The 18563-nt window shown below is 38.7% G+C and overlaps 1 protein-coding gene across 1 annotated transcript in view; it reads right to left on the bottom strand.

The window, feature by feature from the left end:
• The window catches only part of FCHSD2 (FCH and double SH3 domains 2), a 166958-nt gene that overhangs the window by 60991 nt on the left and 87404 nt on the right, over positions 1–18563 (bottom strand). Inside the window, exons 4-8 of the mRNA XM_050913717.1 lie at positions 16406–16482; positions 14785–14929; positions 9964–10097; positions 7592–7646; positions 7041–7169 (exon numbers count right to left, since the gene is read on the bottom strand). Of these exons, the coding sequence (XP_050769674.1) occupies positions 7041–7169; positions 7592–7646; positions 9964–10097; positions 14785–14929; positions 16406–16482 (540 nt within the window). The remainder of the gene's footprint in view (positions 1–7040; positions 7170–7591; positions 7647–9963; positions 10098–14784; positions 14930–16405; positions 16483–18563) is intronic.

Raw genomic sequence — 18563 nt, 5'->3', positions numbered from 1 at the left:
TGCCAATTGTTTGGTGGGGTTTCTTTTTGATTGGGGTTTTTTTGTTGGTTTTTTGGGTTTTTTTGGTTTTTTTTTTATTATACCCTATGATATCATTCAGGATCCTTAAAGAGTGTTTAGCTACAAAGGTGACTGTATGTTGGGCATCAACCATGAAGCCCCGCTGATGACCTAGTTCTACAAAATACCTTTGAAATCTTAAGGCAGATTTTCTTTAAAGATTTCAACTTTGAAATACAAGCATTAAAAGGGAAACCCTTGAGAGCAACAGATTTTGAAAACATACCAGAGAAACAAAATAAAACACCTTATTAAAATATTTTACGTTGTGTCAAAGACCTTGGTTCACGTGCAGCTCAAACAAGACAGTCCTGAGCCCCATGACTCGCATGCACACACGTGCATCCACCTGCCACAGGCTGTAATGGAATAAACTGCTGACCCGACGCTCATGTCACCTACAAAAGTCTAGACTTTGAAATCAATTTAAGGTTTAGTTCTCTCTTCCTACTAAAAATAATCCAAGAATTACTTAAAATGTTCGTGACGCCTCCTTTTTTTTAGATCAACATTTCCTCATTATAAGCTGCTTTATAAAGTCATATTCAGAGGTGGTTCATGAGAGGAACTTACAGAGGAGTTAAGAGTAGAGCAGTAAAAAATGAAATGCAGTAATAATGAAGTTTCTAAGAAGACAGGTATCAAAACAGCCCTGAATTTACTTCAACCATCATCTTACACTTCCTTCTGACCTCCGTTTAAACTTCCCCAGAAGCCTGAGCACCAAGCAGACAGCTTCCGCTTAAAAGGGTTTGCAGACTCTATCTGAGCGATCAGGTGATGGCAACTGCTCCTAAGCAGCTTGTCAGGAAACGGGCAAAGAATAAAACATTACGATGTTTTCGTCTACGCTGGTTTTTTTTTTTTTAATTTGACTACAGAGATTGAAATGCAGAGCTCAGGTCTGTGGCACAACTTTGTTATATTCAGATGTAAACTCTGGACAAAAAGGACAGATACAGAAAAGGGCAACAGGATTCATATTTTTTCTAGACGGAGATCTAAAATGGTTTTGCTTCTCATTTACTGGTGTAACTGACAAAAGAATTGAGAATCACTTCTACAGTGCCATCCTAGTTTAAAAATGCTGGAAGCATTTTGTATTTTCTTTCTGAGCATCTCTGTTTTGTTTGTGATGGCTTTCACAGTTACAAACACAGCGGAGTGAGTAATTTTTTCTTCTTTGCATAAAAATGTTGCAAACTGAAGTAACATATTCTAAACTACTGAAAATCATCAGAAGCTGTATGTCACCAGGAATCCTGCTAATGAAAATGTCGGTTTGTTGCCTGTTACAGAAAACTAAATAAGGCCACGACGTATATTTGTGGTTCATCTGTCACAGGACAGTACAACAGCAGCATATCTGAGTCAGATACAAGGAACAAAACCAACGCTGGCTGCTTGTGAACAGAGTAACCCAAGGTGTCTCCAGCCCAACACACGTTAATGCTTTCCCAACAATAGTTTCGCAAATACCTTGTGCCAGCATAAACCAACACTGTTACTGCAAAAATATTACCACCCCTCCTTTCTCTTAACAATGGTATGAACTTTTATTGGATTTTATTGCTTATAAACCACTGATGAACCTGCTATCGTCTAGGCTGTTGGCAAGCCAAGGTATGCATTAACGTTACCCGTCTGCGTTCAGTTCAACTTGCACAGGATGCAACGACCAACCTTTGATGTACACATCCTATAACAAACTTCAGTGTTTTGCTCTCTTCACTAAGTAAGAGTCAAGGGACGCGTGTAGCAAAAGAGTTCTTGACAGCTGGGTACTATAAAACTGAAGGCGTAATTATAAAATTACAACTTGGTTAAATGTGCATAAAAGCCTTTAAGAAAAGTCAGACAAATTGCCACCTTTGGATCAAATGTCGCTAAATAAGACCTAGGTTTTAGCAAATTAAAATCAAAGGTCATTTAATACAAGAAGAAAACAGATAGCAACAGACAGCCAAATCAGCTTATTTATTTTAATCCACTATTTATCAATGTATACAAGTTGAGGTCAAAGTTAGTAAAGTTTCAAGTTTTCTAGGAAAGCGAGCGCTGTCTGCACGCGCAGATGGTCCACAGCGATGGTTTCAGAGAGCGCTACGCTACAACCCAAATCCAAAGCCAGCAGCAGGCAGCATTTCATGGCCAGAGACTGGTGGCGTTCCAGCCAAGCCAACCCCAGCTTCAAACGAGCCAGAGGCCGACGACTCTCTCACCAACAAAACCCACACAGTACAATTCTCATTCTGGAAACAATAACCCCATTAAAACTAAAACCTACAAAGAAATTGTTTGTGATGGATGCAAACAGAAACAGTCTCTGAAACATTTGTAAATAAGCACAAGTTTTACTTTCTTACACAGTAATATAGCCAAGTATCAGCTGAAATTTCTTCACAGCTTTTTCTATTTCTAAAGTTTTTATCATCTTTGGGTAACATAACTAGAAAAACACAGAAAGCTTCGACTCTTTAGTGAAATCCATACTCATGCACTCCAAAGGAGCAGTACCAAGCAGCCATCATTTTATACCTAAATGCCATTTAAAACAATTGTTCTAGACAAAGGATATATAAGATCTGCCTTTAAAAACAGAACAAAATTACTTTTTCCCCCCACTTTCCACATGATTTCTAACGGGTCTACTGTAAAACTGATACTGCAGCTGAGGAGTAGGAAGATTTTGAAGGCAGGGGAGGTGGGGTAGTTTGTTTTTCAAGTCTGAAGGTTACTATATTAAACAAGTAACACTCTGAAGTATTATTTAGAAAAAGGATTTATCTACAGGTTACTGCATAACTCTGAAAACCAGCCTGAAAATAATTTAAAATGTGCATCTCTGCCACATACAAAAATAGTTGCCCCGATGAAAAGCTGAGGTAATAAATTTGATTTCAAACAAACTAATGAAACTGGTGTTACAGTCGTATCTCCCTGTATAGATGGTGTGGGTTACAGGAATCTCACCCGGTCTACAGAGCAGCTATAATCACCAATTTGCACAACTCATCCTGAAAGAGTTGACACTAAATAACTGAGTAAGTCCTATGATGTTTGAGATGCTACTGATTCCACTCAACACTCCAACTCGCTCCTTACAGAAGTCAGTCTTCCAGTTTGCTTGCAAATGAGGCAGCTGGTATGAGAAGTGTATTTTTCAGGAATGCTTATTTCTGTCTTTGAGAGTCTTGGTCAAGAGAGAACCAAGAAAAGAAGCTGAGTATCTGCATGAAGGCAGTAACTCCAAAGGTGCTGCAAGACAGATAAAATCTGAGCGGTTTAAGGAGAAACTTGATGTGATTTAGAAACGTGGACAGCCCTGCAGAGTTCAAACAGAAGAAGGCGTATCTGCTCAATGGCAGCTAAATGGAGAAATACTTACAGATAGCAAGGTGGCCACCACTACAGGAATACCTAAGGACTTACTAATATTAAGATAAAAGATGCATTTTTACAGTGTTAATCTCAACACATAAATGAACATGTTTAGTTTAGACACTACAACTGTATTATAGCATGTAACATATACTAGGTCACACAGTCACTCAACCTATTAAAACAAGAACTGTGCTGCCTAGAAAGGGTTTTAATACCCTTTCAAAATACCTCCCTTCCTCGTCATGTTACCTAGAGGAAGGATTAGAAACATTTAATAGACAAAGTCTCCATTTCTTTATCCTTCACTCAATTTTCCAGTTCTAGTATCTCTTTCATAAATGGTAATGGCTATTCAGAGTTCTATATTCTGTAGGCAGCAATTTTCTCCCCAACTGACTGCTTTTCTCTTTTTAACATGAATTTCATGTGCTATTTTCTTGCCTGGTCAACTAAAATTGTCAAGGTCTGACTACATCCCTTGGTCATAAGCTTTATATTTGCTTATACTGAATGATTCTTCACCTTCAAATCATCACCTCTCTCTTCAGTTCCTTCTCCATATTGTTTATGTTAAATCATTATGCTAAATAAAGCAATCATTTTCTCAGTACTCTAAACAGCATGGTTCCCACATGCATTTCAGAAGGAGAAGACAGGTAAGAGAGAGACCAGGACCTTGCCAGCCCATCTCCTTCCCTTATAAACCCCAAGTATTTACTTTAATCCCACATCTTCTGTATCTCTTCATCAGTTATTAATCTATGAGAAAACCCCCATCGCCCTACCTGTAACAACATCGTTCTTTTACGTAAGCAGAGACTGAGTGGGAAGTTTGTTGAGAGCTCCCGGCAAATTCGAGACATTAAATCAGATGAATCACCCTTATCCTCAGGCTTACTGACTCCTTCAAGATCTCTTTCTGAAGGACACTTTCCCCCTTCAAAAAAACATGTTGATTGTTCCCACCGTATCATATCTGGCCTCGTGTGAACTGACTCCATTCATCACTGCACTTGTTTTATCAGCCTGCCTGGTAGGGAAGTCTGATTTCTTCATCTATAATTCACAGGGCCCCTCCTGGAGCCCTTTTCAAAGGCTGGGACAGACTTGCTGCTTTCTCTTGGCACTGAGGCGGGTTTTAGCACCAGATTACACACTGTTATTTATATTTAAGCAGTTTCACGTTTGAATTTACATTAGAGCTCTTGGATGAATGCAGTTGGAGCCCAGTGATACATTACACTTGATTTTCCTGAGGATTTTTCCCCTCTCTTCTAAAATGCATTCAGTAGCCATTTCAATTAGAGATCTTGCCTTTGACTTACTCTCTCCTTTGCTCCAAAGAATGACCCTGTTGCAAGGACATGTGGGCGTGCTCCCACGTATTTTTTCTCATGCAGTGCAAAAAACCCGAATTTACAGTTCTTCATTAAGAACACAGTTGTTTACCAGATGAGGAGATTTAACTACTATAAATATCTGAGAGAGATGCAGAAAAAGAACCCTGAATGTTGTCCTTTCCTTCCAAAGTAATTTGGCTCGATGAAAGTACTTGCAACTTAGGTTTTCAGTAAACCACAATTATTTACATAGAAGAACAGGTTGCACAGAGAGGTTTTCATATCAAAAAAAGGTTCACTTTGAAAAAAGCTTCAAAGCAAATTCTACAAAAGAAAGGACTGGATAAGAGGGAGCCCAGTAACTGAGTAAAGAAACCACCATAGATCAGCAGCGACTTTAGCAACTGGACCCCGTGCACGTAGAACATCTATGGACAACAGCACACATGCAGAGGAACGGCGCCAGCATGACTTGTTTTCCCATTATTGTATTTTTCAGTCTTTCAAAAATGATTAAATGGTTTTTAGTTTGATGTTTTATTCCAACTTGTAAAAAAACCCACATTCCTGGGGTACCTGCAGGTTTCTAATGTCACAGCACAGAAAGCCCACACCATCCAAAAGACATAAATGTTTAAGGAAACTCAAAGAGATGAAGGTCCTGTCTAGCTCACTATGTGCTCAGTTTGTAACACACACAAAATGTAGCCGGACACACAGAGGAAACGAGAATCCCTTTGCAGGGATTATGTTACAATGCCCTGAGACGAGAGCAGCCATAACCCACCAGAGCCAGTCATAATTTTACCTGGGCTATCTGCTCATTTTTTTATTATTCCAAATGTCCTTTTTGTTTGTTTTGTTGTGAACGTATTAAATTCACTTCTGGCATTACTTCCAAGTAAGAGTATTGACTGATGACAGCCAACCATGCATGTAAGTATGGAAACATCTTATGTAAGCATTAATTAATAATTTTATCTCCAGTATTATAAGGGAATACTTTATAACCATTTCCATGTACTAAACATTTAGTCAGCACAAATATTCATGTTTTACTAATAGAAAAGCACAACCACACATACACACAGAGCAAAGACAGGGCTGCTGCCTCAAGGACTATCAGCCCTGCGTTGCCTCTGAGATACCCAGATCTGATTTAGCCTTCCAGGAAGTCAGATACTAGGCATAGCAATGAATTTATAACACAGGCTGTGATGTACTCGAAGAGGCACGCACGTATTGCCAGAGGAGTGGTTAACTTAGTCAAGATATAATGGAATTACATATAAAAATCCCTTGGAGGCCTCCTTTGGTGCTCTCATTTTCTACTTCGGTTACCTGCTTTTCATATCAGTATTTTTTTTCCCCCAGTATGCAAAAGCACGCTGATAACACAGTGATTTGTTACAATACAGTGATAGTTCTTCAATAAAGCAATTTCAATTGCAAATTACAGACTTCTAAGTTGCCATGCCTGATTGCATCACCTGGAAATAGTTTGTAGATAGAAAATTTAAATAAAATTCCAAATTGTCAATATATGAAATGCAACTACATAACGTGTGAATTGGCTTTAAATAGCCGATTTTACAGATTTTACAATTTATCTGTAACTACCTAATTCTAAGATACAGGAATAGTATACATTTAAGTAATTCCAGGACGATATTAAAAAAACCTCTGAGCAATCATATTTGAACTTTTTAAGTATGTCATTTCCGATGAGTTCAAGTATCTGCTCTTGGCTTGACCTGGCAAGCTGCCACGTGCGAGAACAGCAATGCTGATTTGCTATTCTCTAAAATTCATAGCTTGAAACCAAGTTATTTAATGATTATATTTTCATTAATCATATCATAAAGAAATGTTCTGATCAGGTAACTGGACACAAAAAGAGGATTATGGGATATGCTACTGAAGAACTAAAAAATCTCCAGCTTATTTAAGGTCGACTGCAACAGGAAAACACAGGTCTTAGTTTTACAAACTTGATTCCTTTATGCCAGTGAGTTTTTCAGAAAAAAGCACATTAAAAAATAAAGGTGACTGCTTAGCTTTGGGGCTTGATAATTGGTACCAAGTATCCTGCACACTATTGCAGGATCTATCTACTGCACTGCACTCTCATCTATTGCAGCATATTGGAAAAGACAACATTGCTATCGCAAAGCAACCCACGGTTTTGTACTTCACTCATTTTACTTTCCAGATTTTCAGACTTCCCAACTCCCATACATAAATTAGCTTCCTTACCTTCATAATGTTTACTAAGTCTGTTTGATAATAGCGATCTTGGTGTGCATTAGCAGCTGCTAAAGTGAGAAGATAATCATTCCTTGCATGGATAGCCTTGGAATTACACTCGGATCGTCGTGCTTTTAACTACAAGAAATGGAAATTAAAAGATAGGTACTAATGGGAAGTTAAATGACCAAACATGTATTAATAGTAAATTAACATGCATATGTATGTATTAATATAGTCAAAACTTTAAGGGCTTAATAGCTTAACAGTTTTGTTAATGGTAAGGGGATTTCTAACGTATTTTTCTCTCATGCAGTTGTAATTTCACATACAGTCTTCAAAGAACAGTTATAACTCCCACTAGAAAAAATTTCCTTGTAAATTTGGTCACATGTAACTCTGCACTCTGACTGCTGAAAGAGTGCTCTTACCTCATCACTTCTTCTAACAATTTATCTTCCAAAATGTCAGTCATCTCTAGATTCCAGACAACTCTGGTCATATGCCTCATGAAATCAGCTGCAAAGCATGATTATAAAAAATGGGTTTTTTATACTCACCTTTACACTTGCCTTCTGCAAGCTTATTCTTGACTGAAAAAGACTAAGTTTGGACCTGAAAAAAAAATTAAAAGGAAGAGATTACCTTTCTACAAAGTACAGGATAAAGAGGCCACTGCACTTCACTTCCGCAAAATTTTAATTTAAATAACTTTTTATGCTTGTATTTTTATTTGTATAGTTTTAAGAAAAGCTTAAGGATCAAGGAAAATATCACAAAATATGCTGAGTTACATGAACAGCATCTTCATTGCAAGTTCTGAAATCTTTCACACAGCTTATCCTGATTTTTGAACAAAATTTAAATACATCATGAAAGGGAAATTGGGTGGTGGCTCCAACTCAAGTTATTTTGGTGTTTGATGGATTTTTGAGTTAGCCCTCCAGACACAAAGTGCTGTAAATTTGAACAACTGGTCATCTGAAGGAATATTAATGCAAAATCATTAGTAAATATGTTCCAGCAAGCTGGAACAAGTGGTGATGAGTGGCGTTCCTCAGGGGTCAGTATTGGGACCGGCACTGTTTAACATCTTTGTCGGCGACGGACAGTGGGATTGAGCGCACCCTCAGCAAGTTTGCCGATGACTGGAGGGAAGGGCTGCCATCCAGAGGGACCTGGACAGGCTTGAGAAGTGGGCCCATGCGAACCTCATGAAGCTCAACAAGGCCAAGTGCAAGGTCCTGCACGTGGGTCGGGGCAATCCCAAGCACAAATGAAGACTGGGCAGAGAATGGATTGAGAGCAGCCCTGAGGAGAAGGACTTGGGGGTATTAGTGAAGGAAAAACCAAATATGAGCCAGCAATGTGCGTTTGCAGACCAGAAAGCCAACTGTATCCTGGGCTGCATCAAAAGAAGCGAGGCCAGCAGGTCGAGGGAGGGGATTCTCCCCCTCTACTCCGCTCTCCTGAGACCCCACCTAGAGTGCTGCGTTCAGCTCTGGGGCCTCCAACATAAGAAGGGCATGGAGCTGTTGGAGCAGGTCCAGAGGAGGCCACGAAGATGATCAGAGGGCTGGAGCACCTCTCCTAGGAGGACAGGCTGAGAGAGTTGGGGTTGTTCAGCCTGGAGAAGAGAAGGCTCTGGGGAGACCTTACAGCAGCCTTCCAGTACCTAAAGGGGGCTACAAGAAAGCCCAAGAGGGACTTTCTACAAGGGCATGTGGTGATAGGATGAGGGGTAACGGTTATAAACCGAAAGAGGGTAGATTTAGATTAGATATTAGGAAGAAATTCTTTACTGTGAGGGTGGTGAGGCACTGGCACAGGTTGCCCAGAGAAGCTGTGGATGCCCCATCCCTGGAAGTGTTCAAGGCCAGGCTGGATGGGGCTTTGAGCAACCTGGTCTAGTGGAAGGTGTCCCTGCCCATGGCAGGGGGGTTGGAACTAGATGATCTTTAAGGTCCCTTCCAACCCAAACCATTCTATGATTCTATGAAGAGTACTCATGTATGCATACATATTTTTAAAAGCAGAATTGGTGTGATTTTCGCATTCAGATTAATGAAAGAGAAATTAGAGAACTACTTTATTAGCTATTTGAAAGATGGTGGTTTAAAAAGCAAATAAGAAAACAAAATCAAGTAAATAGCTATTTTAATCTGGACAATACCGCACTATGAATCTAGCCCAAAATTCCCAAGCTCAAGTTTTTGGTTGGTTTTTTTGTTTGTTTGGGTTTTTTTTACTTTCTGCAGGTATTATAGGCAATCTTATTGAAGTTGTTCTTTTCATCATCCAGCCCTCAAAGTGAAAGACAGAAAAATTCTCGAATGAAACCATGATTTCTTTTCATTCCCTGAGAACAATTCTGAGTAATTTCTAAAAATAACAAAAAGTAAATAAATTTGCAAAAAAGGGTGAGGCAAACTCCCACAAGACAGGCCAAACTCCAAACAGAAAACATGTGAGTCACTTGCTTTCCTGGAAGGAAGGAAATCAACCTCTTTAGGATGTCAAAGAGCATAAAAACCTCAAGCCTCAAAAATTTATCTTCAAAAATGGAAAAGAATATCCCATCCCCTCTCCCCCTCCAAATGGACTGATACCAAATTTGAGATCTGTGGAGAGAAAAGGAAGTAAGCAGCCTTGAAGTAAGCTCACACACTGTCCTTTGAAAATGACAAATTAAAGCAATTAGTTTAACTTCCTTCCTAAAGAAAGCAGTCTAAATAAGTTATACTTTACTATCAGGGTAGTAGCATGCTTGAAATGGTTACAAAAATGTACATAAGCAAAAAGAAAATTGGCACAAGCTCATTGAAAGCAATTATCTTTCTTATCAATAATATCAAGTGTAAAAACTAATACAAGTACAAATCTGCTTTATACGCATGCAATTATTTATACATATGCTATTATCAAAACATACTTGGCCTCAATATCAGCTTTCTCCCGCACTGCTTGAGCCATCTGTTCAGTCTCAAAATATTTCTTTTTGCCTTTAGCTAAGTCTTTTACTGTCTCTTGTAATTCAGCTTGGATCCTTGTCAACTGGTCCACGCACTGAAAAAAAAGGCATTCAGGAAATGAAACATTAATTTTTTCTGTTTCTAAATAATACTATCATAATCATTTTACTACTCTTTATTACATTTTATATGGAAGAATGCGGTCTCCTAGTCACTCCTGGTCAATTATTCATGCCTTTCTTTTAAAACTGATCAGAACATAAAACCGTATTTCTTTCTTTCTTTCTGCTGCTGTTTAACTATTCAAATTCAACGATAACTTGCAAATTAAACATAAAAGTTCTGAAAGCTTTGGATGAGGAAATAAAGTTGAAATAATTGGAATACAATTGGGAAAAACCCAAAGGCAATCTACTGGAGGTGATACAAAAAATGATTAATCTTTCCTTCTCTAAAATTTAAAACATAAGACAAAAGCTACCATGTAAAACACAACAACACAACAGCAACAAGAACAATTTGATAAACATTATTTTAAGAACTCATTTTGTCATTCACAAAGAAAACTTAGAGGCTTAAAATGCACAGCGAGCTAGTCAAGGAGTGAAAATAATTCCATCCGTTTTCCACACGACTCAACCAGCGTTACGACATACATTTTAATGTCAAAAAATAATATTCAAAGGAATAGCAGAAAAATTACCATACCGGTTTTGGCTGGGAGAGCATTAATTTTCTGCATGGTAGCTGGTATGGGGCTATGTTTTGGATCTGTGACCAAAACTGTGTTAATAACACAGGGATGTTTTAGCTATTTGCTGAGCAGCGCTTACACAGTGGCAAGGTCTTTTCTGTTTCTGACGCTGCCCTGCCAGCGAGGAGGCTGGGGGTGCACGAGGAGTTGGGAGGGGACACAGCCGGGAGAGCCGACCCCAACTGACCCAAGGGATATTCCATACCATGGGACGTCATGCTCAGCATATAAAGCTGGGGGAAGAAGAAGGAAGGGGGGACGTTCAGCGTGATGCCGTTTGTCTTCTCAAGTCACCGTTACGCGTGATGGAGCCCTGCTTTCCTGGAGACGGCTGAACACCTGCCTGACGATGGGAAGCAGTGAATGGATTCCTTACTTTGCTTTACCTAATAAACTGTCTTTATCTCAACCCACAAGTTTTCGCACTTCTACGCTTCCGATTCTCTCCCCCATTCCGTCGGAGGGGAGCGAGCGAGCGGCTGCGTGGGGCTGAGCTGCTGACCATGGTTAAGCCACAAAAATTACTAAAATGCTCAGCAATTCTCCAAACATTCTATCAGCTTAAAAAAAAAAAAATGTGGGAGAGGATCTATGTTAAGCAGAAAGGATCTACTTAACAAAACAAATGTGAATTATCAATGTCTAGAATTATACTATCTTTCAAAGAGATTTGTAAAGATTGTCTTTTACCCAAACTAGCTTAAGTACATAAGTGATAGTTTAATGCATTTGTATTTAATTATAGCTGTTACAGACTAGGTGTGGTGAATGAAGGCTCCAGCCAATACTCAGAGGCAGAGCCTCAAGCCAGCTTAAGGAAACCAATTTGCCTTTCAATTTGCCTTTCTGTCCTTCAAAGACCAGACCCAAGGTCCCACCTCTTTTCACATCATTATCACATACCCAACTTCTGCCATTCAAGGTGCCACACACTGTCCTCTTACCGAACACCCCTCCTAAATAGCTAAGGTTTTTCATTACACTAATTATTAATGCACGTAACCTTCTTTACAAGCGTTGCAAGACTAATAAGGTGGCATAATCCAACAACATAACATTAATTTCACAGTATTCGACAATTTTTAAAAATAATATCCAGCCACCAGTAAAAAAGAAACTTATTGTTTCAGTCAATAGAAATTGCTCACCTTCTCATCACACAATTCTGCTCTCACTAAAAATGTCAAATTCCTTTCTGGCTATAAAGTACATAAAAATTCATAAAAGTTCACACTAAAACCAGTATTTGATGTGTGCAGACCAATAAAGCAATGGGCTCCATAAGGTAAGCTTTGTGGAGGTAGGTGGTTTGTGGAGTGGCAGAGGGCAGGAGTGGGTTTTCTGAAGACCTGTGAGCGTATGATAGAAAAATGAAGGTAGAAAAATCTGTATATATTGGACAGCTGACAGAGACCTAAAATCATTTCAAAAGGACTGGGGTTTTGCTACATCAATTGGTATTTTGATCCCTGAAGTCTCCTGCCAGCATCAAAAAATTAAAATATCAAATAACCCCAGTTGTTAACACAATCATTTTAAAAGCATAAAATAATCGTGCTTTTGCATCTCTGAAGAATAAAAAATTGTCAAGAGACTGGATGCCATTTAGGGGTTTTGGGCTGGGTAGACACTGGTTGTATGTGAAAAGCTGTTTCAGAGAGCCGACAGAGGTGGTTTCTTGTTGCATTGCCTCCATGCAGAGCGATTTTATTCTATTTGCCTTTCAGTCTTCTGATACAGATCCGAGCAAATGTCCGCAGTGCTGGCCACATCACCTTTCCTGAAGATACCTGATGAACGTACACCGCAGCTCTCTGCCTTGTCTTCCAAGGCCAACATATGAAACCACACATCACTTATGGGATAAGCTTACAAGGTCTCTGGGGAGAGATAACGGCAGAGGGTGGGCTGCTGGCCTCAAAACAGCCTTCTCGTCTGTGTCCAAGAGTTGCTGAGTGAGGGCAGGGGAGCAGTTTTCTTAAGAGGTCAGATGTGGTCTACAGGAGACACATTTATTACCCCCGCTCCAGAGTCACCTTGCAATTTAGCAATATTTTTCAGCAAATTATGATGAGGTTTTCTGAAATTGTTCCAGTTTAGTATTAAAACGGGTCATAAAAATGAAGTTTCTATATGCTACCAAGTCGAGGAAGTAAACGTTTACAGAAACATCTGGAAAATAAAGATGACATCTCATCAAGAGCAACTCAATACCTACTGCAATCTTGGAAGGAGACGCTGCTTCTACTAGAAACTCAATTTTAGATGGGCATTCCAGTGTAACGTTACAAGTATTTTACTGACTCTGAATTTCGATTTTGATAAACTTTTGTCTGGATGGAGGTCAGCATAACATATTATTCATCTGTTTGGAAATCCAAAGGTAAGGGTGAGAGACTGTACCGTATAAAACAAAAAATTTGTTGTGGAGGAAAATTAATACCACCAAGCAGATGGTTACTCCACGTTGCAGAAAAAGCGTATCGCTGTTAGAATACTTTGAACCAGAAGTACTGCCCTGATAATTGTAATAACTTGTTCTGCTAATTCAAAAGTGCAGGAAAAAAGGAACCTCTATCTTTTATAAATTTAAAGAAGTGGTCCCCACTTTTACTGCTGACTCATAAACACTAAACTATCAGCACTTGCAGAAGAATAAAACTGGAGATTATTTACCCAGTGAGGATACTATAAAATTGCTACAGCATTGTTTGGAAAGCTTCACAGAAAAATAAAATTCCACAGGACAATAAAACCACACTAATAAAGTTAATTTTCCCTCCAGAAAAACAGATATTGCACATGCTTCTAAGAGCTGTATAATAATTTGTTCAGAAACTGAGGGCTCATGTTACACTAACATCTATTTAAAAGTTTGTAGCCAAATATTTTACAAAATACTACTCTAGAACATATAACTAGGTAAGTTACAGTTAGTTGTTGTCACTTTTCAGCAAACAAAACTGAAATGGTGTGTTGTTTGGGGTTTTTTTTCGTCTTTTACCTTGAATGGATGGTTCAGCCTACCTCAAATTAAACCCAGAGGCGATGTTAATAAATGCTTGATAATAATGTACGGAAGGAATATTTACAACTACCAACTAATGCCTGACAAAGTGTATTCCACCAGCATTTCTATTCCCCTCCTTATGTTACGTTTCGTCCAAGCCACACAGTGAGCATTTCAAAAGATCATTCTTGAAAGCTTCCAAAAACGTATGTTTGGTGCAGTAGTGACCTTTCGTAAACTATGCTCACTCTTTAAAACAGGAGGCTTTCTCCTCGCTGCAGCGAAATCCACAGAACACAAACAAAAAATAATTAAAATATGAAGAGTACTTAGCTTTACATAAATACACATCACTGTATTTTTAAAATGCGTCTTACTGCCTTATGGAAACAGATGGAACATGGCATTTTATTTGAAATGCATTCTGTATTAAGAGGTATGGTAGAGACCTCTTAAGACATAAATGACTTTCAAATGCAACAATCAATTAAATGAAAGTCAAGCTTACTTTTTTCCTGGAACTACACTATTTTCTTTGCATGGATTAACAGATCAATTATAGCAGCTTTTGGAATACTTACTTGTGATACCTTTACAGGAGGTGGCTGTAACCTGCATTCTACATCTTGAAGACTGCACAAGTCATTCCTTCAGGTTTAAGATACACCTTTGCTTAAAATCGGAACCTATCCTAACAAAACCCACTTGCAATTGTCACTGCAAAACCAATTCACTGTAATTGCCACAGCATGATGTTAGATTTGCAGAGATAGTTTTGACCAACTGTGTATCTCATTTTAAAAGACTCATTTCCAAGCAATTTTAATTTCAGATAACATAGCTCAGAATTTTGATCCTTCTTCAACAAGCTGGCTATTTACTTCTGTAACAACATGCACAGGAAGCAACTGAAAAGTACATACATATTTTAGAAGTGCCATACTAAACGATTTCTAATAACCATTTTTTCTAAATAAAAATGACAAAAGTTTAAAGAACTTAGTAAAGCGCAAATACCTTCTTCAATTGCTGTTCCTTAAAGCACCGCACAGTCCTGGCTGGTTCAGAAATTAAGTTTTTATAGTTCTCACAGATATTGAGTCGGGATTGGGCCACTTGCATCGTGCCTTCTAAAAGTGATTTCCAAACTGAGTACATGCTCCTAAAATAATGAAACACAGAAAGGTTATGGGAAGAAAGAAAGGGAGGCCAGGCGTTACACTGAAAATACGGGTTGGTTTACATAACAGTAGCATACGTTTTTCCAAGGATCGCTTTTAAAAGTAAACCTAAAGCACAATCCTTCATGCTGATCTAGCAAATATCTGTGCTTTTAACAAAAATTTTAACTGAATGTTTACCAAAAGTAAAAATTTTCCCTCCTGTCCCTGTTCTGTGATTCAATTTTTTGGCAAACGTTTTCGGTTGAACCTGTTGCTCCAATGGAACAGACGCTACAGAACCCAGCAGCCAAAGCCAGATCAGATGTTGACAATTTTTGATAAGATCATGGATTTTGTGATTTTGGGCAACTTGCAATCAAGCAAATAATTACAGACTGCTCATCAGTTTTGCCTCAGATACCTGTAGTTTCTTCATCACGCGTAACAGACCAAAGACAACAACGCTAGCTGTGTAGTGAGCTTTGCAGGGCCCCAATAATTTACCACAAAAGCTCACAAGTGCCCAAGTCAGAAGGAGAAGGTGGAGCAGGGAGAGCGGGGGAAGAAGGGGACAAGATCTCCCCCGCGGCTGGCAGAAAGGAAAGATTGCTGGAGCTGGCAGAGCCCAAGCACTTGGCGATAGGGAGGGAGGGGGCGGCAGGTATTTGGAGAAGACCTGAAGATCTGATGGCACAAAAGGCTTGCTGAGTGGGGAGCAAACTGCAGGCAGGAGGGGTCTGTGTGTTATGGCAGCATTTTATATACACTTAAGACTGGTAATTCAGTTTATTCCTTCTTAGACACGCAAGTGGTGTGAAGGTACTGAAAGTCCAAAACACAAATCTATCAACAATTTCTTCCTGTTTGGAATAAAACTTGTCAGAATACAAAGAACGTATTAAAATAAAGTATCTTAAAGCTTTTTCAAAATATTTAGGAGGTACCATTCAAAGGTGGGAGGCTTTCAGCAACTGAGCCATTTCTGTTTTCATGTTATGAACCACCTTTCATGCTAATGAAACTTAAGTTTTGTAAACAACTGTTTCTTGCTTTGCCTTGTCCTTGCTGTCAGACATGATCTTCGTGAAGAACGGCCTCCTAAAAAGAAATTTATTGCTCTCTTTTCCTATGAAGAAATCCACACGCTTATTACTCTAACCTTAAAGCTATTTACTAAAACATGTATGCAGATACAAGCATTAATACCCAAACAGGGTGCACAATTACAGTTGTTGTCCTGTCTTGCCATTTTGTTTTTCCAATCTTCCTAAATGATTCAAGTAATAAACATCTATTTAAGACTAAACTCAGAATTTCAGGGGAAAACAAAGCTTCATTTTTAACTAGCAATGCTCTACAACAAAGAAAAAAATAACTTTAACTACAGAAGAGCAGTGTTTCATTGTTGAGTAAAATAATTATACAAATTGAAATTATAAAGACAGCTATTTCGAGACATCCAACTGTTAAATTACCTATAATCACTTCGTTCATCAGCTTTTATTCCAAGCCAGTCCTTCTTTAAGTATTGGCTAGCCAGCTTCTGAATGCTCTGTTAAAAGAAGGAAAAAAAAAATTAAAAATAAGAGGTACCTAAAATAACATTTCTGCTCCTATATCAGACAAATGATAATCTGACGTACAAAGAAGCAATCAATCTATAGTATTAGCAAACTACTACAGTGTAAAACTGTTATTTTTACCCCTTTTTATATTTTTGTTTGACTTTAGTTTCTGCTGAGAACAATTAATGAGTTTCATGTTAATATTTTAAATCAGAGGGACTCTAGCTGAGATCTACACATGCACACCTCAGCTCTGAAAATATTTCTGCATGTGACTAACCTCAGCAAGACCAATAATACAGAAGATGTTTGAGCAGTGGGTAGCAGAATCAGAGGCAGGAATATTGCAAGTAGAATGTCTCAATTTGTCACAGCTATAAGAATCAAAATTCTTATTTAACTGAATGAGGACATGGGGTTCTGAGAAGCAATGAAGTATCTGGTCATTTATGTGCCCAGACTGAAATGCACAACTTTGATGCACCATCATCAGTGAACCGAAGCAGCTCTGTTGTTCACAGGACCAGGCCTTTGCTCAGAGGATTATAATAGACTAGAGACTGAAAAATGCAGTTCATTTTTAATTATTAATGTTAATTACGCTCTTTAGTCTCTACACTTCACTTTGCAGTGTCGCAGAAAATCAATAACAACATTTTCATATTCAAGCTCAGAAAGCAGCAAAATGTAATTTGTAAACAACCCAAGGGAGGGGGAGTCGCTGTGGCGGGAGTCCCTCCTTCGGCTTGTAATCTCATTTAACAGTATATATTGCTTATGAATTGAGTACCATCAAATGGAAAAGAGGCTGTATATTACCCAACTCACGGCGTTGGATAATGGGTTTATGAACACTGAACAGCGTTCCTGCTTCTTCAAAAGAGCCGTCACTGGAGAAGCACTCTCCAGCTTTTGTACAAAAGTCTATTTAGCAAAGAAGTGGGAGACCTGGATTGAAATTCCCTTTCCAGCCAAGAAAAATCAAACCCACAGACGCTTTCCAGAAGAGCTCATCCTGGGGAAAAGCCTGGGGTGAGACTTCTTCGCATCCACCCACTCAATAAGAGGCACGGCGCCGTATCATTTATTTATGTTTTCCATACTATATTTAAGATGCTATTACCTGCTAGGACAGCCTTTAAGTTCTCTTAGAGAAAAATATCAGAAGTATCTCAAAAAGCACAACCAGATTTCATTCTTGTCTTACCAGCCCATTTGATGCTAAAATTTATTACCGAGCTCACAATCTGACTGATGCTTTCACATAGAAAAATGTTAGTTGTTACTAATTTATCATTAGCAGAAAACTTATGCTCCCTCATATTAAATATATCCATTTCACCTTACAGGCCAACTCCAACTGCTCTGAACCGATCTGCTGAGCTGGGTACCAGTTTTCGGTGTTAACGATGCCTACAGACAGGTTTACGCTAATAGTCCTTGTGAAGCCAATTTCTTAACACGAAACTCATTAATGTGTGTCCCACTGTGCTGTTATTTCCCATTCTGAGCTTCTATATCCTCCCAAATTACCGTCCCTGATTTCCATCGCACTTTTTGCTCAGTTAAGGATCATTTTCAAATTCCACGTCAGTATTTCATTCTGACATGTTCACGTACACAGTCAGCAATACTTTCCACAGGTAAAGTTATGCCTGTAACCATAAATTCTTGCACATCCATTGCAGTTTCTTCCATTTTTAAAAAAATGCACAAATTGCATTAAGTAGCTGTTAAAAACCCCAGATAAAAGGAAAAATAACATTTCCTTTAACTCTGGCAGAGCAATTTGTGATGAGATTTGGAGCTTTATTAGGTATCCCCACCTGGTGCTATTTTCATGTTTTCATCCCTTCTGCATCAGACTCCACCTACGAGATCTGCCCCAAGATGCTGAACAAACATTCGCAAACACAAAACTAACCACAAAAAAAGCTCTCTGGAAGTTGAGGACAAGCTATGCCAAAATGAAAGACGCAAAAAAGTCACAACGGGGATAAAGTCATTTTTGCACACAGAAACCTTATTACTGATGTCAGCAAATCAACTATAAAACTAGCGTGATTAA

This window comes from Gymnogyps californianus, chromosome 1 (genome assembly GCF_018139145.2).
Source record: "Gymnogyps californianus isolate 813 chromosome 1, ASM1813914v2, whole genome shotgun sequence".
Lineage (NCBI taxonomy): Eukaryota > Metazoa > Chordata > Aves > Accipitriformes > Cathartidae > Gymnogyps > Gymnogyps californianus.
This window is presented reverse-complemented; position numbering and strand designations above follow the sequence as displayed.